This window comes from Stigmatopora argus, chromosome 9 (genome assembly GCF_051989625.1).
Source record: "Stigmatopora argus isolate UIUO_Sarg chromosome 9, RoL_Sarg_1.0, whole genome shotgun sequence".
Taxonomy (NCBI): domain Eukaryota; kingdom Metazoa; phylum Chordata; class Actinopteri; order Syngnathiformes; family Syngnathidae; genus Stigmatopora; species Stigmatopora argus.
This window is the reverse complement of record NC_135395.1, coordinates 11,476,449-11,501,458: the sequence shown is the minus strand read 5'-3', so window position 1 is coordinate 11,501,458 and position 25,010 is coordinate 11,476,449. Positions and strand designations below refer to the sequence as shown.

Sequence of the window (25,010 nt, the reverse complement as noted above, 5' to 3'; positions counted from 1 at the left end):
ATGTGTGTGCTTGTGTGTGCACCTTTATCCAGAGCTTTCTTGTTTTTGCTTTCACGTCACGCAGCAGGTGACTAGAATACTGATGGCTTTTGGGTTTCCCCACCCCCAACAGAAATTTGATTAAAACACTTACAAACAGCATTCATTGATTTACATTTTAATTAAACGCAACTATAGGGACATGTCTTCAGGGGCTGTTTATTTGGCAGACCTGACATTTTCTTTCAGATTTTCTCTATAACCCATTACCGTCTGAATACATGCACACACACAAAAGGGTAAGCTGTATTGAAAATAAATGGACATCATGTATTTCAATTTATGTCAAGAAAAATGCTACACAACATCAATTTTTACAGAAATGTTTTTATGACATCATTTCAGAGATGGATAGGTGCTGCTGTTTTTGGTTAGCACACAACTAATAAAGGGGAAGGCCACTACTTTTGAAAGCCGATTGAATTCATAGAGAGATGAATATATTATCTTCATTATGAATGTAAATTTCTATGATTGGTCACATTTATTCTTCTGCTGCTTTCAGTTCTGTCACGTCCACAGGAGTTATCTAAATGCTAATGTCGCTGCTTGTCATTGCCACACAAACAAAGATGCCTCTGTTTGTTGTTGTTGTTGTTGTCATGTACAGTCTGATGTTATGTGCCGGTTCGGTCATGTTGATGGGTTTCGGACAATAAATGTATGTCTCATAAAAGAAAAGATGCATCAGCAGCAGAACCCCAAACACCACAGGAATTGGATTACCACAACAATAAAGCTTGCCTTTTGTTGAAATGGTTAGAAAAATATATATTCCTTCCTTCCTCCTTCCCTGCCATCACCTTTACCAGTTGTTGATGTTTTTGTCCCCACTTTTTCTTGCCTCCCTTGACCCGCATGTATATTTGTTTTTTCTTCCTATTCTTTCATGTTAATTATTGGTCACGTTACATCCACATGCAGGTTTTGGTCATACGCTGATTCTGTTAGTCGATTATTGCACCCCATTTTTCTATTTTCCTCTCCTTGCAAACCCCGTTAATCCTCCTCCTTACTCTGTTCTAACCAACGAGCAAGATAAACACTTTTCTTTCCCCGGGAGGACAGGCGAGCTCGGAAATCACCTGGCTACATATAAATGCCCCCGAGGAATTTGAGCTGCCTCTGAAGTCGGCGAGGCGAGCGAGTGAAAGCCCTCCTCTGTAGACTCCCACCCAGGACCCGGCTTGTATAATGCTCCCTAATAGAATCTGACCTTCACTGCATTCCACTTGGAGTATTGGCAACAGCACTAGCAGACCTTCTGACTTCGATACTGTCTAACTCATATAAAGTAGGAAAGAAACATAAGAATCCAAAGGTCATCTGCATGGTCGGCTGAAGCCCTCAAAAATCTAAATCAACTTAGATAAATCCCTTCCCAGGACAAACACTATAACCTTGTCTACATTGTCAGTTGAAACCCCTGGGAGACTAAACAAACAAATGTAGTATCCTCTTGATATAATTGCATTCGTCTGTGTTAATCAGGTGAAACCGAACAAGAAAAACGACTAAAAGTTTTATTTTTTCCTTTTTTTGTGTTGTTCCGATACTTTTGTCGTAAATGACAGACAGGCTTAGTGATGACATTTTTGATCACCTCTTCCACGGTCCTCCATTAGCAGTCTTTCCCACCTGCCCTAGTCATGTTTTTGCCATATTAGTGAAGTAGCAGAATAAGCAGAACGTGATGACAGAAGAGCATTACAATGCTTCTACTGATACACTCGCAGAGGCTGCAAAATGACCTGGTGGGGAATCTGAGCACTGTGGGCTTGTTCGAATGTTTAAGTCATGAGACAGATCTTCAATTCAGTTACCCCCCCCTCCCCACTCCTTCACTACATTCTTCTTCTTCTTCCTCCTCTTCCTCTGCTGTCACGTCCTCCTCCCGATTCTGCATTTCAGCACGAAAGGAATCAAAGGCCTTCAGAAATAATTTAGTTTCATTACCAGGCGGGAGTTATACAAGCTCTCAGCTGCTCGAGGAGAAATGATTTCATTCTGCAAAGCCACTTTAACGAGCTGAGAGGTTTTACATGGATTCAGTGGGACTTTTCCTTCTGTTAGAATAAAGCCAAAATGAAAAGACACCGAGTGTCAGTCGCTGTCTGAGTTGAGAAAAACACAATAAAAAGGGATTTTGTCACTTTAAAAAACATTGTGGTGAGCCAGTATTCCTCAGTTTTGTGGTTTAAAAATTATGCTTTGCTTTTCACTAAGTGAATATGTATATGTACATATGTGTGTGTATATTTTTATATACATATATATTTAATAAACGATGCTTTGCGACAAGAGTTTAAGTCCTCGCTCAAAACAATAATATTGACTTTTTCCCATTGTAATGTAAAACAACAACCTATTTTGGGGGTATTTTCGTCGGCATTTGTTAACTCATTGGCGGCATTGACGGAGATATATGTCCAATTTATTTTGACTGGGGGGGGTGAATGAACTTTGGAAGTCTAGCACTAGGGCTTCGAGATTAACTTTTAGGAGACGGTAACAATTGTTGATTAGGTAATACAGTATTAGTGTTCTTTACAGAGGATAAACAATATCGGTTTCAAATATTGTTATATTTCTTATTCCCATACATCTGCTCCATCGCCTCTGGCTGAGAGAGCAAAAATTCTTGCTGAGTTGCAGGGTATCAAACCACAGGGCTTCGATGTATTGTATTATTCATAGCAAGGTGGAAACATGCCATATCTTTTGATGCAGCAATTTCTGTCCCTGTGCAAAAACGGCGAATGTTAAACCATTCTCACCCTATTAAAAGTTAATCCTAATCTATTTCCAGGAGCTTTAATGTAACACGGAAACTATTCATGCACAAGAAGTGTGGTAATCATTTGATCCCATAAAAAGGACATCTGTAATGTAATGTAATTTAAAGATGTGCAACAAAAATGCACATGTTCTGGAAATAATGCCTATGCCCGAGGCTGTACAGTGTGCTAGTGTGTGTGTTTTTTTTAACAGTAGGCCATCACTGATTCCCAAAATGCACTTCCTTCCCAAGCAGAGGTTTCTGTGGTACTTAATGGAGCAGACATGGGCAGTCGTGAATGAAACACAAACGGGCGTAAGCACATCACAAGTACTGCAAGGTGTTCACACGCTCTATGCACAAGAATGTGTCGACAAATAATAATGAAAAAGAAGAAACGCAGGAGGAGGGGGGAGATTTTCCACCTCCCTCTCTTGTGCACTGGGAAGAAAAGCTCCGGTGGGATTACCAGAAGGGGAAAACAATGACAAGGCCGTAGCCATCAGATGGCTAATGGCAGTGTATTCCTTTATTAAAGTCATTGATCAAGGGAAACCAATGGAGCCTACAAGTGAAAACACAAGTGAATGCATTATTGCATGATCTATTTCAGGGTATGATGTGGAACGATACAGAGTCATCTGGTGTCTGTTGAAAAGAAGACACTGTATGAAACCATATGCTATGTGGAAAATGTGGCAAGCACCTCTTCTTCGCAAATTCAATCCCTCTATGGAGTTTGCATGTGTGTGGGTTTTCTACGGGTATTTCGGTTTCCTCCCACATCCCAAAAACATGCACGGTAGGCTCATTGAACACTCAAAGTTGTCCCTAGACGTGTGTGCGTGAATAGCTGTTCGTCTTTGAGTGCTCTGCAATTGGCTAACAACCAATATCGGGGGGACCCGCCTACTGCCCGTTGTTGGCTGGGATAGGCTTCTGAATGAATGAATGAATGAATGAATGAATGAATGAATGAATGAATGAATGAATGAATGAATGAATGAATGAATGAATGAATGAATGAATGAATGAATGAATGAATGAATGATAGCACATTATGGGATTCCTAGAGTACAATATGATATAGCATGAATTAGTACTGTACATTATTAAACTATATGGCACTACACAACATAAACATACCGTTTTTGTTATGATCCTGCAGTATATGATACAATATGATACAGCATTGTTTGATACTATATGATATGATATTATGCTATAGTGCATACAGTATGTTATTATGTGATCTATATTCAAACATGAGTGTCATATCATAGCATATTTCACTGTCAGATTTGCATCATCATAAACTGTTAGGCACAGTTAATCTGTATTGAAATGTAGATTCAATTAGCATTAAAGCAATGAAGGAATTAATGATCGTAGTTTGACAATCGGATTATAGTAATTAGAAATAAATGGAAAAAGAAGTTTCTCAGGCTTTATTGTTATTGGAAATCACATTAGATATTTGAGCAGTGCCAACCATTGCAGCTCCATTATTCACATATTGTTTTAATGATGTTACGCCTAGATTATTGATATCCAAATGTCAGCCAGAATTCTCCTGTCTTTTTCTTGTTTTCCATGTTGTTTTTGCGCTCCCTGCTCTCAGCTCCTAAGCATTGGCCTGTATTTAATTAGAACTCATTACAAGGCCGCCGTGAAAGAAATGTGGCCGCCTGCCACCGCCCGGAGTCTATTTGGCTGAACCCCTCCGACAGGTCTTCATTTCTCCCCCTTAATCCGGCACGTCCGCAAGACCACTGACAGCTCCTCTTTTGTCTGGAGCTCATTCAGGTTCAAGAATGAAACCTGGGATAGGAGGAGGAGGGAGCTGGAGTGGAAAGGCTCCTTGTATGAGAAATGTAGGAGCGGCACATTAATGCCGCTGCCACTCCTGCTTGCCATTGTTTGCTTTTCTGAGTGCCCTCCAAATGAGGCTGACTCGGTCATAGTTACTGGTCGTCATCCTCATGAAGAGGAACAGTTGGTGTTAGGGCTAGTCCAGGTGATACCCATTTCCATCCCTGGTATCGCCTAATCCCAAAAATGTAAAAACTATATATTTGTCATCTATAAATACTAACTTATTGCCTACTCCACTGTAGTGATTGCTATTATAGCTCTGTCAGATGTGAGCTTCACTCATTTTTTTGTCATTGACTATTACTACACCACTCCGCTTGAAGTTGGAGGGTTGACAAGGAATTGACAAACATTCATTTGCTGCCACCCTCACAGTGATGAAATCATTAGTGATAGGGTCCAATTTTGTAACTTGGAATTTCATTCATATCTTGAGACAAAATTTTCCTTTTGAGGCCTGAATATTTCGTACGTAGAGACATTTGTAAGCAGAGGCAGTGCTGCACCACAACCACAATACATACTCTGTGACCTTGGCTGGAATTGAATGAGTCGAGCTCATGATAACTTTTGAATAGCTGTTTACTGTAGTGATTGCCCCCAAAATGGTAAAATGCTTTTGTTCGTGGTTTACTGCAACCAAAGCAGCAGTACCACAGAGGCACACAAGCATCACTTTACTTTAGCTACTGCTGCAGTACCTACCTGTACTTTTGGTATTGTTATTGGTATTACGAAAAGAATATACACTGTGCTTTTTGTTGCCCTCCCTTCCTGCTATTTCTCAGCTAGGACCGAACCACCCAAATGCTCACTTTGTGCTCAACTAGCCGTGACCGTGCTCACATAGCGCTCTTCCAAGCGTGACCCATTGTAGCCCAATGCATCCGGATGAGTATTTCTTTGCTGTGGATGTGTGCTGAAATCAAATGCTTAGGATGGCTTGAAGTGGAAGTCTGATTTTCACCCTTATGAGTATTTCTTTGCTGTGGATGTGTGCTGAAATCAAATGCTTGGGATGGCTTGGAGTGGAAGTCTGATTTTCACCCTTGAAACTGGATCACCCTGCCAGGATGTGAAATTTTTGCCAGGCGATAACTGACCCAATTTGGCAACCAGGCGAATCCAGTAGTGTGCTACTTTTGTTGAGTTGGGACATATTTTACATAAGAAAAATCCCATAGGATACTAGAAGTGTGACAATATATTGATATGGTTATATATGGTGACATTTTGTACCCCAATAGTTGATCAATATGCTACAGTAGAGAACCAATTTATCATTTTAGAACAATCTCACTATTTAGTAATGAACCAACAGGTGTCTACCAAGATTCTCCATGTGATTGACAGGTTTAGATGACCATTTGATTTTGGCTGTGAAGGGGGCAAGTGAAGTTTATAGTGTGTTTTGTTTTATTGTTTTTTTTTTCCTGATCTTATTAAGCTTATTAACAGAAGACCGTGAAATGGTATTCTTTTACCTTGCAATCCCTGCTTTTATTTCACACTTTGGCCACGTGCTGAGGCTTCATAATGAATTGGATTTTTTATTTCTTTACTATTTGTGTCACTGCTTGATTAGAGACCGTTAAAGTGATGAGCCCGGCACGCCGTTCTTTTTATTATTGCTGATGGATTTGTTAATCACCAGCCTGTCATGCTTTATTCATGATGTCTGACCTCCATCAAATGTAATGACTTTTCTTTTTACATTTGTTGTTGCCGGATTAATATTCACATTCATGAAATATCACGGTCACTATATTGGACAGTTATTCAAAAGTTCACACTTTATGTCATATCACATCATTATAAATACTATTATAAATTAAAACTATGTTAATGTAAACTGATCAAGAAGTTAAAATGATCAAAAACAGAAATACACATTGGTTACAGTCCAAAGTAACACTTGTTTTAATTTTTAATGGTATTTAACTCATTGTATGTCATTATTTGGAGGTATTTTTCCCTAAAATTTGACACAGTTCTTTTAATTTTTTTTTCCATTTATTCGCACAAGTAAGATCTTTTGAACCACAAGATGAGTTGTTGTTTTTTCTCGAACATAGGTTTTAATTCCTTTGGCATTTAGTGCTCGTGTTAGTTATGTTTGCATTAGGAATATGAGTGGAAATCATATTTTTTTTTCTGGAAGGGATTCCTGGCCCAAAAGTTTTGAGAACAACCTGCAACAAGAGGGTTTGTGCATTGTTAATTCGAGGCCACCTCATCAACAGCTCAATATTTAGGTTTTTTTCCCTTCTTTTTCTTCTTTTGTTTCACCCCATAGGACAGCCTACAGCCTTTAAAATGACATTTCAAACTCCCCTGCGAATTGTCTTCCCTCCTCCTTCACTAAATGACTTTCATTCCCCAATGGTTGTCGTCATCTTCGCATCGCATCGCCTCGCCTCGCGCTACACAAGCGAAGGCCCTGGCAGCGCATGAATAGGCTCAGTGAGATTCCCAACTCTCGTTCTGCGTTGAAAAGGCTGCGTTCGGAGACACTGGAGCTGCTCCCGGGCCCGCTTCACAAAGGCTGGCTTTCAAGAAGAAAGAAAATGAAAGGACATGAGGGAAGGCTTCTTTCTCTTTCTTTCACTTTAACCTCGTCCTCCATGCGGGCGCGTAGTAGCGACGTTGGGGAGCGAGGCATTGATGCGAAATGAGAGTGAGAAGTGAAGATCAGCATATTGCTTCACAGGAAAATAAAGGTGAAGGTTAAATAGGTAGATGGATACAATTCAGCAATGTATAAACTCAAGGCTTTATCCTCGGAATGATGCATTCTTTAGACATTTTCATCACAAAAGATGAAAGTGAATCAAAATTAAAGTGATCATAAATTCCTTCATTTTCTGAACCACTTGTCCTCACAAGGGTCGCGCAGGGTGCTGGAGCCTATCCCAGCTAACTACGGGCACCAGGCGGGGGACTCCCTGAATGGGTGGGCAGCCAATCGCAGGGCACGAGGAGACAAACAACCATTCACGCTCTCACTTTAGAGTGTTTTGGTTTTGGGAGGAAAGCGGAGTACCTGGAGAAAACCCACGCAAGTCCGGGAAGAACATACAAACTTCACACAGTGATGACCAACCTGGGATTGAACACTCAACCCCAGAATTGTGAGGCTGATGTGCCAACCACGGTTTTATTTTGATACTAAATGTACTGGACTGCAGCATTCCCACCATTGTGACTCAAAAGATAAAAATTGTGTTCCAGGTTGACTATCCTTGCTATTTTGATTGCGATGAGTACTACGCCATCAGGAAAATATACTCCTAAACCTTCACCACCAATCACGACAAAAATGCACAAAAATGCATGCGTGTAAAGAAAAGGTGTTCAACAGCGGCGGCGAGTACAAAGCTAAAGGCGTAAGAAAGGAGGGAGATTTGATGAGGGCCAGAGACCCTGCTGCAAAAAATGACACAAAAGAACAGGTGTTTGCCAGTGTCAGGTTTCAGACCCGATAACAGAACCATTGACAAAAGGGCCGCCTTGTTCATGGACGCCTTGTTGTTTTGCCGGAAAATGCGTGCGCTGGATTACAGCTACAGACTACATCCTCAACGCAGCATTAAAGAGTTAATTTGTCTCCTTTTGTAAGGCTTGAATAGAGCAAAGACATGGCTTTAAAGCCAATAATCTCAGTTATTTCCAGGGAATTTGATATGTCAAACATACGTTTTCGGGAAACTGGTCATTTTTTTAAGTGTCCCATGTTGACTGGTGAGAGGCTTAACTTCGCAGCTCATTTAGTGACACTCGCTACTCAAAGCAAAGCAAAACAAAAGTCAAAGGTGCTGCTACCCAAATGACCTGTAAATAGAAGTTTATCATCACAAATCAACAACCAGTGACATTTTTTTATCCTAAAGTAGAAAAAGCTATGTCATGTTCAATAGGGATAGAGTTCAATTTATATCCTGAAGTTGACAAATTTAAAAAAAAGTTCAATTGTAATGTTAAAAATGGATGAAAAGGGAAGTTTTGATCAAGCTAATTAACTCTTTGACGAGAAATCAAAATCCAAAGGTTGCCTTCCAATGACCATTTTACCTCGTCAACTACATTATTTCATGAATTGGTTCCCACTAATGCTGAAAGACATTAAAAATATTTAAACTGTTCCTAGTATGAATAAATTCAATGTGCATAGTTTTCAACAGCAGCAAATGCATTATTAGTCATTTCTGTTTTTGGTAATGAGTGACACTTGAGGAGGCGATTAGATTCTACCTAATGTAGTGTACCCAGTTTTTGACACCACAATCCAACCTCCACAATCACGCATACTGGCCTAGATTTAACATGAAATATACCAGTTCCAAGCTCTCTATTTTATAGCATATTTCAGGCGTATTCTCACGGGTAGAGGTAGAGAATTCGTCCCTCCGAGTGTTGAGGAAGAATCATATGGCAGGTAGGACAAATTAGTGTAAGCGCGTCAGGCCCGCCGTGTCCACTTCCAGTAGGTGAGACCATGTTTTCAGATTTTTTTCTCGCCAGAGTTGACGTGTGGGAACAAGGAGCAGCTGTCATTCGGGCCCAATGGCTTTTGAGTCAGCTAATAATTGCTCGCTGGTGTTTCTCTCAGATTCTTTCACACGTCAAATATGGCCTAAGGTAGACAGCTACTCTTTTATGAATCACAGTACTCCTGCTTTCATGGGAATTCCATCTGTAGTTTAGCTTTAAATAGGGACAAATGGCATTTATATTTCACATACCAATCTAGTTACATTTATATACCATATACTGGATCGTAACCATCCGTTATACTGCACGAATGAAGAAAAATAATGTCTATATTTTTGAAAACGTGGCACACCAGCGACCGGGTGTCGGAATGGGCATCGAATGGGATCGGTGCAACAGTCCTAATAAGCCTCCGTCCTTGTCTTGATTCCAAAAAGGGAATGTGGCCGCCTTACTTCACACATCCAATCAGAATCTTGAGGCAAGATCAAAGGTGTCTGCAGACACTAATTCCAATCTGTGCAGATTAAGACCGGATGAAACCACTGTGGAATGCTGGGAAACTCCCACTTGAGCCACTAATCGAGTAAGCGCAAAGCAAAAACTACAAGGCTGAGGATTCCAAAGTATTTGTGTCCATCTATCAAATTGCATCCATGCTATCCTGCTCAGCGAAAAAAAAAAAAAAAACCTACAGCAATCCCACCCACCCTAGATCCCTGCCTCCCTCGATCCCTGCCTCCCTCCTTCCTCCATCCTGAGCGGTGCAGTTTTCCAAACGTCCCGAGGAGACCGAGCCAGGCGCACTCATCCGTTGAGTGAACACGGAATGGCGGGACCCGAGCGGCCTGGCAGCTTGCTTACGAGTTGTGACAAGCCGGGATGCGCCGGTTATGAAAGTCTATTCAACTGTGTGTGTCTTGCAAAAATAAACAGAGTGCCAGGCTGCGGGGGAAAGTGCTGACGGGGAGTTTACTTGATCCAGGTTGGAATAGGAAGGGGGAGGTCGGGCTCTGTTGAATGTTGGTGTACGACGTGTGATTTGATGACTCTTAAAATGTGCAGGCTCTAAACTGACTACAATCAATTCTTAGAGAACGGGAGACAGATCTCGCCTGCCACATGGTTTGATGTGGGCCACAAAAGCGAATCATGTGAAAACATAACGTCTCTTGCCATGATATATACATATGGTGTAAGAAATAAGAAATCTGTTGTTGTGCGGAATAGTTAGAAAAAAAGAAAAATCTAAGGCATCAATAGTCAAATATAAAAGTGCTTCTAGACAAGGTAGCTTCTCGTATTTAAACTAGACATTCAAAATAGTCACGGTAATTTCTCATCAAATGCTTCTGGATTCTAAAGACGCTGTCCAATTTGAACTCGGTAAGGGTTAATATCACCAAGGATTTTTTTTATACTACCAGATGTGACCTCAGGCTGATCTGGTGGTATCAATTTCCTGAATGCGACCTCTCCTCCATGCTGTCACGATGACTCGGGGCAGCACAAAAGTGGAGGAGCGCACTTCCTCGCCTCATTAATATTCGCCCTCATCTGCTGGCAGGGAAAATCCCTCTTACAAATCCAGGAATGTATCTCCCGTGGCTTTTCAGGACTTTGACATTTCACCGCCGAAGATGTCCCCCCAGTTTAGCAGCGTGAAAGTGCATCCCGTTTCACATTATTCCGCCTTATTTGCTGAGTGAAGTGTCTATAGCTGATATATAATTCATGTTTGCTCCCCAGATGCGACATGGTCAGATTTATTGGGATAGCATTTCCACGGTGGCGCACATAAATATGTATCATTGGGGGTCCCGCCGTTTCACATTTGGTTTAGATCGTGTTGGTGGGTTTGAGTGTCAATCACAACAAAGCACTTTGAGCACAACTCAACTCAACCTGACTGCTTTAATATGCCTTTGGGCCTATCATAATGGGATCAGTTGATTTGAAGGAGGGTAAAGAGAAAAGGGCTTTTCAGTTCTGGTGTCAAGCCAGGGTCAGACTATTTTAGTCATGGTTTTCCTTTTTAGTTCTCCTTCCTCAACTGAATTTTGCCCTGCCCGCTAAAAAACCCAAACAGAAATTGACGTCACGACTAGAATGAGTTGTAGATTTTTGACATCTGCTAGTTTTCCATCACAACCAGAATCGCTGCAAAAAACAGTAGACATTCCTTGATCAATTCTTTAGCATGGAATGTCTATGAACTGGTAAAAGCCAACAAAATGTGTGTCAAATTAGTTTTCTAGGTGGAAAATGACAAGAGTTCAGTAGTTTTTCATGTGTTCTTTATTTCAGAGCATTTTGAAAATGACAAGAGTTCAGTAGTTTTTCATGTGTTCTTTATTTCAGAGCATTTTTAACAAGTTTTACACACTATGTTCTCTTTCTCTGTCTCTAATATTCATCTATCCTGGAAGCAAAGTCTTCACCTCACTGGAAAATATTCCCCCTCCCAAGTAACATGTAATTATTAAACATAATGCTAGAAAACACACCGTGGGTTCTTACATTGGCCTCCGGTCTCAGGAAGCCATTAAGCCGTCACACTTATAACGCAGGATGTTGTGGGAATGCGGTGGGATGACGAGCTGATGAGAGTCGAGAGCCTGTGGTGCAATTTCTCTGCTGTTTTTCTCCCGAAAAGTGAGGTCACTCCCATCTTGAAATGACATTCCAATGATACCAGTCGCCCACCCACTACCAAGCTATCATTACACAGCTGTTGGACCTTTGATGAAAAATGCATTGAATGTTGTCCATCTAATCATCCATCCATTTTCTGTCTTGCTCACAATCAAACTACAGGCATTAGCAGTAGTTTTTTTGTAAAATGTGAGAAAAAATATTTGCAATACCCATTAAAATGGGCCTCATAAAAGAAAGGTGTAAATTACACACATGGTGATATGCTGCATAAATGCAACATGGAATTGTTTGACTTTGTTACAGTTTGATCTAAAATGCCAAAGTTGTGTTTCAAGATTGGGAATCAAGGTTCAATTTTGGGTTGAAAGCCTGAGACTTTGAAATTTCAAATGTCAGGGTCAGGCAAAGGTTTGGCTTTCAGATTAGTGTTTCAAGTCATGCTTAAGGATGTCAGGATGATTTGAGGGCAAGGTAGCAACATTCGTTCATTTGCTGCCAGCACTCCCACTTAAAAAGATGGTTGTGGATTATGTCCTTGAATTTTTACACATACAATTTGGAGAACTGTAAAATCAACAAATTTGCAAGCAAAGATTTATTCAGACTTCAAGGTTTAATATTTCCCTTATATAGAACGTGCTCATTTTTTGCCCTCGCTTTTTCAGAGGTTGTTGTTCAGCAGAGCTTGTTTTGTGATGTTAGCCGCATACATTAGCCAGTTAGGTGAACCTGAACCGACTATTTTGTACAGCTGTGAATGTTACTGTTGTGGAAATTGGTGCTTTTTGTTTGTGCCTGACATTTTTCCATATAGTACGACCTGTGCGAAGCCCCTCATCCCATGTTTTGATCACCAGACACCACAGTTTAACGATGACACTCAGGATTAGGTTCACTGTGGACAAGAAGTGATGTATGAATAGAGTATTTATGTTAACTGGTGAGTTTTATGAGAGGACACTTATCAACTTGCCCCCTACATTTTTTTAATGTATTTATGACAGTCATTTTCCCACTGGATTATTAATGATTACACATTGATATACGGAGTGTGATATGTAAAAACACACATATAATGTTGAAGGCTTTAATGTTGTGTCATAAATCAGTAGTATTCTATTCGACCTACAGTATTTGAAATGAAATTGATTGATCATAAAAACTAATCGCATAACAAAATGTGTGATGTTAAAATGGGAAATTTATGTCCTTAAAATGTGAAACTTACCACTATGATATTTGGGATTTCTTTTGCACAAACATGAAACATGAACAATTTAACACATAATAAAATCAGTAAAATGAAAATAAGAAATCATCACGTTAACAGGCAAAATTGCTCTTGCTAAAATAGAACATGCATAATGTATTCATAATTATATTGTGAAACTGAACTATTTTCTACCAGCAGAGATAAAAAAAGACATTGTTCTTTGGTCCCTATCTTCATTTCTGTGGGATTTTGCTGATGTAAAATATGTGTGCAAGCTTAATAAAAGTGTGACAACACCGCTATAGGCTATGAAAAAGCCCGCAGATCATTTTAATGTTATCACATCATGTATATAGTTCGGCAGAGGAGCGTCATGTACTCTGTTGAGAGACAATTCATCACCAGGCTTACTGACTTGAAATGGGATTGATGGCACAGGCTGATGTGCTCGGAGTGGTGAGGAGGAAGATGAAGAGGAGGAGTGTTTGGGGGGGATAAGATGTTATGGTGGTGCTAGGAGTGGTGTTAAGGACTTATACCTGAGCTGTCAGAGGTGGCCGACAAGATTCTCCATCAAGCCGCTTCTCGCTCTAATAACTGGGAGAAAAGCCCAACGCATGACGGATGGATGTCGACAGGTAGTTTGGAGGACGACGCTCCGTATCTCATTTGCCGCCCCTCCACTGCCACCCATCACCCAACACCATCTCAGGGGGCTCAGCTGTTACAGCTGTGTTTTATTACATCATCGAGACTGTTTGCGCTGAGCTGTGTCAAAACACATTGTGCTATCAGGTCAAAACGCAGGTGCAATATTGAGGGAAAACACACCGCTAGTACTTTAAGGTAGATTCTAACACTGAGTTTTCATATTCATGTGAAATACAGTGAGACATCTTGCTCTTCCAGGGATGTCATAAATGAGTGTATCACTAGAAGACATCCAATTATTTGAAGTGGGTTGGACATCTAGCGCCATCAATTGCAGCCAATGAGTTATACAGAGTCTGAGCTAGCGATAATATCAGTATAAAAAAGAAAAGAAATGTTTTCCAAATGTTTTCAGGAGCCAAATAATGATATGAGTGCAACACTATCAGAGAAACAACGTTTTCCCAGCTTTTTGCCAGAGTTGGTGTCCTAAAATTTCTCCCTACTTTCAGTTCTTTCATTTTTAATTGACCCATTCTTTGGCCAACAACTTTCAGAACCAGGGAATCCTATAGCAAGTTCCACGCACGTCATTGTAACCCCCCACCAACGGCGTGGATATCTTATCCCCTAGTGCGAGCCCCACAGATTACAGTAGGCATGACCAGCTGGCGCCACTTTGGTGGCCCATCTGACACCCCCCACCGATGATGATTGATGGCACTGTTTTGTCACATCTCTACGTTAGGAACTCTTTCAAAGTTATATGGGATAAGTATTTTTCTTACTCTGTGTGTGACCTTTATTCTCATTATAAAGGGCTGACAGCTGTTTACATGGAAGATGACAGCAATTCCCCTAATATATCAAGGTTAAAGCATAATGATTAAAAATAATAGGTTTGACCTCCAAATTTGGCAAAACAAGAACAATTTATTTCCCCTTCGCATCACTGGCAGAACATCATTTTTGGATCATAATTTTTTAAACATGTTTTTCCCCCTTCTTGTTTCAGTATTATGAAGTATATTGCAATTATGTACTTAGTAACTTTGATTTAAAACATGCAGAAAATAAAAACTTTACATATATATATATATACACATATATATACATATATCTATATATATACATATATAGATATATATACATACATATATATATATATATATACATATATATATATATACACACACATATATATACATATGTATATATAGATATATATACATACATATATATATATATATATATATATATATATATATATATATATATATATATATATATATATATATATATATAAAATTAAGCATAAGATGTTCTTCTATAGTTCTTTTCTGGTTATTTTACTACCAAAACACCCCTTTTTGCATCAATTCAAATAAAAAAAAAATGCATTTTGCGTGGAGTTCCTCAAGGCAATGTTGGAAATCCTATTAGTTTCTGTAAATGTTGACTCTTTTCATCCTCGCCAACTTGACTGCTCGTTGCTTGCCCGGGCAAGTATCCCGCAGCTGTTACCACGGCGACCATCATTTTCTTCTTTCTAGTGCACGTACACATGCAGAGAACAGGACCCGACCTGCATATATTGTTTCCTAATTTAGTTATTCTCCATTTCCATGGATATTGGATTACGAGTATTCAGCCAAGACATGAGTGGGTGGGGAAATATTCAACATTTTTTGCAGTGTTACATTATCATCTATTGTTTATTGACTGTGTGCACTTTAAACCTTTCGGCGACAGTCGTGGCTACAGTGGATAGCTACTCAAAAGTTGACAAAGAAGGCATTTAACCCTTTTTTAATAAAAGCATCTTATAGCGGTGACACATTAATTGTGAAGATTAACTCTTTTGTGATATTTTTCTTTTTCAGTCAGCAATTTTTACGCAATGCAATATTCTTTGCCGCCTTGAAATGACATTTGCGTGCCATTAGTGGGACATTTCCTAACAGCTCACGAACAGTCAGGCTCCTTGAATTAAAAAAAGAAAGAAAAGTCACTTTAACTGAGTGCCATTTCACTCCACTTAATGAATATTTACTAAATGTCTTTGTTGTCCTGCGGCACTCACGCTCACTGCAGCAAGAGTTATGATTATATCACGATGTGTTCTGTGTGATAAGTTCCCTTTTCAGTCAAGGTTAAGATGGCATTATGGTAGTGGTGAGTGTTAAATCATTCGAAGCATACTGTTTATATGAATATATATATATTTTTTTATTGTTTAAATAAGCAGCAGAAACTCCATGGAACATTTTTCCTGTATGCACTTCAGTTGTTTGGGGACAAAGGTTTGTGACATTCATAAGAATTATTTTCTTATGTCAAACTGTCTCTTGGGCTCAACTGGAAAAGCTCCTAATTTCAATATAATATAATTTAATGTTCTCTACGACTTTTGAGAGGATAGGCGGTACAGAAAATGACTAAATGAATCAATGATTTAATGTTAACTGCTCATGCTCCCAGCTGCAAAATGTGGTGATGTTTCTGCGAATGTAATTGGCCCAAGAAAGACAATAATGAAAATCTTACTAATTATGTATCACTGCAAACTCAAGCCTGAACCGCTAAAGTGAACTCTCACAACAATGGACTCATTTATGCTGGTTGCTCCCTGATACTGTCCAATAAATCACATAGCGAGAGGCTGGGGATGAGTTCTGGATTCCTTAATTCCCGTTTTCTTTGACCCTTTTGTGCCACCGATGATGACACGTATTTTTCTTCGAGGGCTTTCCGAGCTGAAACACAAGATGGCTCCTCCCGCGTGTGCCGCCCGACTGATTTTCAAAAGGAATTGAGTAAATATGCCCCTGGCCAGAGCTTTAGATCATGTCAAACATGAAAAGACTAACATGGGAGACCCTTGAAACGGACACCCTGTATCCGCCCCGGCAAAATTTGGCGATTTTAAAATGAATCATCGTATAGCCAAAGATAATTAGGGGAATTGAGGAACAATTGAGCAAAAATGCCCTAAAAAAAACTATGTGATGTCCTAATGAGGTTTGGGATGCTAGCATCTTAATTCTTGGGAAGCAAATAAATACGTAAATACACAGCCTGATGCGTATTGAGGTCTGTTGGAACATATGGATGACCTCTGTGAACAATGAATGGATCCTTTCCGGCTGAAGAATCCCTCTAAGCATGAGAAATGATGCTGGGACTGCTGCACATTGATTTGGGCCATCTGGACTGAATAGGATGTGACCATATTTGGAAAGGGGAGACTGATTCAACCCACCATGTCGCCCATATATGCTACATTCCAAACCACTGGAAAGCTGGGTACATCCAAGAAAAATTCTAGGGGAGAAAATCGATGGGGATGCGTTCCTCTTATTTTGGTGGCATTTTCCCATTACTTCCTTGTTAACTCTATTTGTCCTCAATTTTTGTGGTTTTGTCATGTTAATTGGGTTTTTGTCATAGTTTTTTTTGTGGTTTTGCGACCTAGCAATTTTACTATTGCAGGTTTTGTGTGTTTTTCTAGTAATTCAGTTTCTTTTGTAAAACTTTTTACCTTTTATGTTGCTATGGGGTCAGTTTTTGCCATTGGAAATAATGGGGATGTTTATTGCCCAAGCACCCTCACAAAAAGGCAACCACAAATTTACAGGGAGCTGCTATAAACTAAAAATAATGTAAAATAAATTAATAAATAAAAGCAACAGACAGAACTAAAAAAGTCCCTCGACATGTTTAGTCTTTCTCCATTGACTTCCAGTAAAATCCCAATGGGTGTCTTGCTGATTTATGGTTATTCCTTTAGCCAAGCGGGGCCTCAGGGTGGAAAAGGTCCGGGATTAACAAGGTCGGTGATAAGAGAGAAACACCGACCCATGTCTCTGTGTTTAATAGCTCCTGCAATAGGAGGGGATTGTGGGGGTGTACATCTGCAGCTTGTGGGACTCCGGGGATTTCATTACACAAAGACAAATGGAGGATCCAGAAAGGCACGGCAGAATTTTGGGGAGAGCGGAGGATGGCAATTAAGCTTATCAGGGGTAGCGTGTCTCAAGTGGTAGAACAGCATGCAGTGGGATGACCTACTGAAACCACAAGTCAACTGGAAACTGGCTAGCTGCTGCTGGTAATCATGATTTCCTCACACACCGCCATGAGGAGATACTGATCGACTCTTTATGGCCATCACGTTCATGTCATGTTCTTAACAACCCGTATTTTCACTTGTCCCATACAACCCCAGTGTATTGTATTCATAACACATTTGTTCTTTTTCTTTTTTTCCAATTCTAATGGACCACATGTATATGTTTATGATCATATGCAACTCTAATGTACCTTATTTACTCCAATTCATGATACCGCGTCTCCACCATTGATATGCATTACAAATCCAGTCAACACATCTGAAACTAGTTTGTTACCGTACATTATTTCACTACAGTATTTTACAATTCAAATATTTCGGGGTCTTTTTTGTCCAAATGTAATCGGCATTACATTGCAATGTAGTCATTTGCGGTCCTTGCAGCCTCATTTGCATATGCAGGCCCAACCTAAAATGTCAAACTACTGCAGCTGCCTCATTAATAAGAAAAAGGGAACATCTCCAACCCAAAGTGTGTATTTGTGTGCGCATGTACGTGTGTGCGCGTCACTTTTGGCAATTAAACGAGCAAGTGCGGTAATTCCAAGCACTCCCCTCCAGCTCTGACATGCATACAATAAATATTTAAATGAAAGTGCACACAAAAGACACAAACGCACACAGAGTTGGGGGGCTGTTTTAGGTAAACAAAGTAGTCAAGTAGTCTTATAATAAATAGATTGTTATTGATGGAGGGGTATTTGGCCTAAAAGCCAAGGTCACCTTGTATATTTTTTCTGCAGCGTGTGTAGTTTAATGGTGCAAGTATATTAATGGATGAGGCTATGGTGCATTTGCATAATGATTCTATTTTGCATTTGTCTTTATAATGTCTGCCATCATTAGGAACAGCTTGTTGTATATATGAGTGTATTTATGCCATACTTAACTACATTCTACATAACATTCTCTTTTTTCTTCTTTTTTATCAATGTGATGGCTGAGCATATGGCAAAAAAAATTGGGGATCCTCAATTGATTTTTAGGAGAAAGATGTACGATTTAATTGTCTTATAAATAGCACTTCAACTTCAGATCCCTTAGGTTCTCCATCTTTATTATTATTATTATTATTATTCAAGTTTTCTACTGCTTTGTATTGAAATGCATTTATTGCATACTAAAATCCTTTCAATTAAAAAACTACTAGCCCTTTGGGACAAATATAGCTATGACGTGAATCAAGATGGATTAATTCCAAAGCCTCTGATTAATTAGATCATTTTAAAATCAAGTCCCACTCCTGTTTTTTTTTTCACTTTTAAAAGACGAGCTATGAAGTCTAGTATGATATAATTATTTGTGCATATTAAGAGGCATCTAGGGTGTATTTTACGCCTGCCGTGTGTCGCCTCTTGCCACAAGCAGATAGAAGACTCCCTCAATGGGCCCCTAACACGTCTTTTTCACCTCTGTCGTCTTCTGAAAAGGGAAAGCCCGCCGCCATGACCTTTTTGAATTTCACAAAGGAATGGGGCTCCCCTCGGGAGAGCATCCTGGGGGTCAATTCTTGACATTCTGCTCAAGTCTAAAAAGAAGTCTGCAGCTTCTCTTTTGGACAAAGAAGTGATTTTTTTTGTCTTTCTGTGAGGTGTTTGGCGTTGAACACAGAGGTCACGTGCCTGTCATTTCATCATTTAAGGTACAGTATATTCATTTTAATATTTAAAAAAAAAACAATGGTATAACTGGATTTCAAGTGGGTGCTGCATTTTCATGTTTTTTAATGCAGTGCTCCAGCTCTTCTTGACCCTGTCCAGGATAGGTTTTGCTGAAAATTGGCAGCTAAGGGGTGAAAAATCCTCCAACAATTCCATGTATTCTTTTCATTTTCTTAGGTGATCAGTAATTCCATGCCATTCCTGGAGGTGGCAGCAATTATCACAACAAGCCATTTCTGACCCAACAAACTTGACTTTTGGCTTTCCTTTTCTTGTGTGACCCAGGTGTTTGTGATTGTCATCAGCCCCTGTCTGTGTATTTAAACCACGTGTTTTTGTACGTCTTAGTGGGAGTATTATTTCCTGGTGAGTGATGTTTGCCTGTTAAGAATCACGCGGACTTACTTTCCACAAGGAAAACGTACCCGTCCACCCAAAACTCTAACAAAACAGTAACAGAACTCTTAGTCATGTGTTTCTTTTTGTTTACCAAAATGTTCGACAGCCACACAATTAAATCCAAATTAAGACTCCTCCCTAGTGTCCGCCCTTTTCATTTTCCTAATACCGTGCACAACTAATCCAATTCATTATTGGAGGTTGGGTTCTCCACCCCATTATGCTGTCAGAGGAGACAAAAGCTCTGCCAAATATGGATGCACCTTTTTTTTCATTGGATTTTTTTGTACTACACCCCCCCATGAGGATGCTGGAGCAAGAGGAGCGAGGAAAGAAAAATACCTGAAGGGGCCATGGGGTGGGGAGTGGGGGTCCATTGTGTCACCTGCTTCATTGATGGAAATGACATTCAGAATAAGGCTGGAGGCCATTCAGGGTGCTAATTGAATGTAAAGGGGCCAAACAACATTATTTAACACAACTTTTGATTTATGAGCACCACGTGCTTGGGGATACGTATGTTTGTGCCTTCTTTTTAATCACAAATGTAAATATCTGGCTCGCAAATCAACATATTTAGTGTTGTTAATGAAAGAAAAGTGACTGAACAAACGGATAATCTGACATATTTTTTCAATTCGTTTTTGAAGTTATAATGGAAGTACATTTATTTACAACTCAAAAACAAGGTTGTATAGCTTAACTATTGGACCTGGTGACACTTTGCACTTTCCCATCTGTGAGAAGCTAGCGATGACCCGCGCCAGGTCTCGGCCTCTTCTGTGTTATTCTATAAATATCAGAACAGGTTCCCATGTGTGAGCATGTCCTTAATTGAGATAGAGTCCCTGCTGACCCCATGTAGGGCTGAGGCCTCTGCAACACCACCTGTCAATCACCGCATTAATTGGTAGTGCCAAGTGTAAAAAAAATCGAGAAAAAAAATGATGACTGAACACTTTCAGCTGTTTGGAGTTGTAAATAAATACAGCAACACTATACAGTTACTATTTTCTCGTAACCAAATACCTGAATTTACGTTTCACTCTTTCATGCCATTAACGATGCTCGACGTCCAATCATGTGGTGTCCAATCATCCTTCTGCAGTGAATTGAAATTAGTTTTTCATCAGTAAACGTCCAAACCATTTGTAGGGGCAGGGTGGCAGCTAGAGTTAACAAATATAGGAGGAATAAATGTTTGAAAAATACAATTAAAAAAATAAAAATAAAATCCAATAGTACAGCAAAAATGTTAAAATCCTAAAATAAAAAATCATTAAAAAATAAAAAAGGAATAGAAATGTAAAGAAAATCATAAAAATACACGTGTATGTATTTAATAAATAAAAAATACATTTAAATTCCGTTTTGTCACTCATATTTTAAATTTACCCCCAAATAATTTCTCCGTTTTCTATCTATCATCACTCTAGACATTACTATTAGAGTGTATATGTGAGACCGTCAAGAATTACTGGAGTCGCATTGTAAATGGATACGCAACATGATCGTGCAACTGTACTTTGCTTGTTAGCTCTTCAATAATAACCAAATATTTCTGGAGGTTTTACTTGTGAAAGTTTTGAGAAGCATGGGACTTTTGAAAATTACACCCATGTTATTGATCAAAGTACAATAGAACAATTCAAATGTCCAAGGGCAGTGCACTAACTCGGCCCATTTTCATGCCGGCCTCCCGCTTTTGCGGCCAAAAACTAAGCTTGCGGCCGCAAATCACCCATCTATCGAGAGTTGTTTTTTCCCGGAATACAATTTGTGTTGGCAACCACACGTCAATGTAGAATACAATGATTAAAATGTCCAAGGACATCACGGGTCCAGGTTTAGTTTTCAGCAAAGTACGTTACATGGACAGTATCCCACTATTGATGCCAAAAAAAAAATTGAGAATGTTTAAGCGTAGGAGGTCTCTTCATCCCGAGAGAACATTGGGAGAGGTTTCAACCCTCTTAAAATGCCGCGTGGTGGGAGGTCTATTTTCTTTCCATCTTCCGTCACTCCACAGGGAGTGTACAGGAGTGTGTGTGTGTGTGTGTGTGTGTGTGTGTGTGTGTGTGTGTGTGTGTGTGTGTGTGTGTGTGTGTGTGTTTGCAGGTTTAAGCTGGGGATCAAAAGTGGGTGGTAGGGCTGCTTGACGTTCTAAGATCTCTCCATGAGATTAAAGAAAGAACCAGTGAGCGTTTTTATCAGGAGGTCACAAGGGGAACTGAGATATGAGGGTCATTCAGTTCAATCTAGATTTTTTTTCCCAATAGATATCTGAATAGATGTTTTTTTAATGGATGTTTTTCAATCATTCTTTCACCAGGTGCGTGACCCGAATTAATCTGAGAAGGCGCAATGGCAGTTAATCGTTTAGCTGGAAACTATTGTAAGAAATTAAAAATTTACAGTTTGACAGGCATTATACTGTCCTGTAGTAGTAATCAATTCCTGTCATAGTAATCATTTTATTTTACTGCACATGTGACACTTATATGTATATAAATGTATATGTAAATTTACATAATTGTGTGTTTGTATGCATACTTACAGGTACATTATGTATGTGCACTGTATATGAAATATGTTATTCATGATTACATGTACTATGCAATTTGTGCATCTTTGTGTTTGTGTAAATTTCATGCAAATGGAGTAAAATTGCAAAGATACAATGTTTAAACGTCATCTTGAAATGTGAGGGTTTTTAAAAGATGAAAGGGGAAACAAATGCCTTCTAATGTATCCCATTCTTATTTGAATTAATTAATGTTTTACACTGAATCAAGCAGCCACGTTGTAATTTTGTCAAGGAAAGAGCGCCAGCAAGTGGAGGTGTTATGTAATTACAGAGAAATTGCCTCAAAAGGAGTCAGACGTCTAGCACCGTCAATGGCACTGAAAAATGAGAAATCAGAGCCAGTCCTCCCAGTTTAAATGAATTGTATATATATTGGTGTTACTTTCAAGCAATTAGTTAAATGTTGGTCAATTCCTTGTAAATGTTAGGGTATCTAAAAGGTCCCTTCCTATGCACTAACCAGTCAACTGCCGAACTGCCCTTGGTTGTGGCATCATGTGACTAATTGGACTAATGGTAGGCTGGCTGTGGATACCAATCAAGCCTAATTGCCATGTTCCACTTCCACCTCCTTAAATTTGGACGAGAGTCAGTCTTGACTGTACTGTGCTGAAGTCTGCTCAACATGTCCTTGCTGTGGTGGTCCTTCCTTTTGGTTGCGTGGCCTGTGGCCATATTGGGGGGAAGCATTTTCAGCGAGAGGCCTCGCTGTTATCGACCCGTCCCTCGCAAAGCAGACTGGGGAGTCAAGTGAGTTCTTTTTTTGTTGCAATTCTACCCTTACTTTTACAAATGACTGAGAGATGAATGCCTGTAAGAGGTTTTGTTTTGGTATGTGCTTGAATTGATGCTTATTAAGTGAAACATTGTGCACTTCAAAGTATATAAGGCAGATAAATGCAAATGACTTTGCTTTCATTACACGGTAGCTTTTTATTAGTAACTGGAAACAAAGCACGCATTATTATGTTTTCCTTTCAGAACTGTGCTGCGGCCCCATGAGATCCTCACCCTGGTGCAGCTGCCCAAGTCTTGGGACTGGAGGAACATCGATGGCGTCAACTATGTCAGTGCCACTCGCAACCAGCACATTCCCCAGTACTGTGGGTCCTGTTGGGCCCATGGGAGCACCAGTGCCATGGCGGGTAAGGTTTCTTTGAATGTCTGAACTGTTTAAATTTACAAAAAGAAAAAGGAAACATTCAGTTTTATACCAACTTCTCGGCAGATCGCATCAACATCAAGCGGAGAGCTGCATGGCCTTCAGCCTACCTGTCAGTCCAGCACGTGCTGGACTGTGCAGACTCTGGTACCTGTCACGGAGGTGATCATGGTGGAGTGTGGGAATATGCCCACAAGAACGGCATCCCGGACGAGACCTGCAACAACTACCAGGCCATTGATCAAAGTAAGTGTTGTGTAAGGTGTTTCTTGCAAAATTATTGCCTGACCAACTTAAATTTTTGGTTGATGAACTTGAGTTTGAGTTATTTTTAGTCATTGTGTATAATCTCTTTTCTGGCTGCAGAATGCCATCCTTTCAATGCATGTGGGACATGTGTCACTTTTGGGCAATGTGACAAAGTCCGTAACTACACTCTGTGGAGAGTTGGAGACTACGGTGCCATCACAGGACGGGACAAAATGAAGGCAGAAATCTACACGAGAGGACCTATCAGGTTTTGTAAAAATTCTTGGTTGTTTGTAGAGTAACACTTCCTTTTTATAGCTTTCATTGAATCAGAAAATGGTTAAAATATACATGTGCACGATATTTCGCCAGCAAGTTATTCTTTTGAGTTGAATATTAAATGGCAGTTTGAAATCTATCATGTGCCTCTCTCAATCCTGCAGCTGTGCAATCATGGCCACGGAGGAACTGGATCTTTACACTGGTGGATTGTACATGGAATACGTCAAAGATCCTCAGATCAACCACATTGTGTCTGTGGCCGGCTGGGGCATTGAAAACGGCACAGAATACTGGATCGTACGCAACTCTTGGGGAGAGCCCTGGGTTAGTTGTGATTTGAATGAGACGGCAGTAACTGCTTGGTTTTGTAGCACTTCTAACTTGACATTTTACTATTAGGGTGAGCGTGGGTGGCTCAGGATTGTGACCAGTGCCTACAAAGGAGGAAGTGGACCCTTTTACAACCTGGCTATAGAGGAAGACTGCATGTATGGTGATGTCATTGTACCAACTAAATATTAGATGTATTGAACACATGTTTAAGTCTTGTGTCCAAATCATGGAAATAAAACTGTTAGTGAAAACTCCTTTTTGTTTTAAATGCTACTGGATGTCAAAGAATAGTTGGCCACCTGCTATTCACCTGAAAAGAATTTGATATTCTCTTGCCAAGTTGGTTTGAATACAATAATTCCTACTATTAAAAAAAAAAAATCCTTTCACAGTGGAAAAATTGTACAAATCTGCTGAATTAACAGTAATGGAAGTATTTGATTCCTCAAGCCTAATTTAAATGTTAAAGCCTTGCCACTTTGAGGACCATAAACCTGAG

The 25,010-nt window shown here is 39.7% G+C and overlaps 1 protein-coding gene across 1 annotated transcript; it reads left to right on the top strand.

Annotated features, from left to right (window-relative positions):
- The first annotated feature begins 23,072 nt into the window (after positions 1 to 23,072).
- Positions 23,073 to 24,762, top strand: LOC144082343 (cathepsin Z-like). The gene is made up of 6 exons (XM_077609445.1): positions 23,073 to 23,235; positions 23,467 to 23,630; positions 23,714 to 23,893; positions 24,014 to 24,164; positions 24,340 to 24,502; positions 24,578 to 24,762. The coding sequence occupies exons 1-6, from the start codon at positions 23,111 to 23,113 to the stop codon at positions 24,698 to 24,700; spliced, it is 906 nt and encodes a 301-aa protein (XP_077465571.1). The 5' UTR covers positions 23,073 to 23,110; the 3' UTR covers positions 24,701 to 24,762.
- The last annotated feature ends 248 nt before the right edge of the window (positions 24,763 to 25,010 follow it).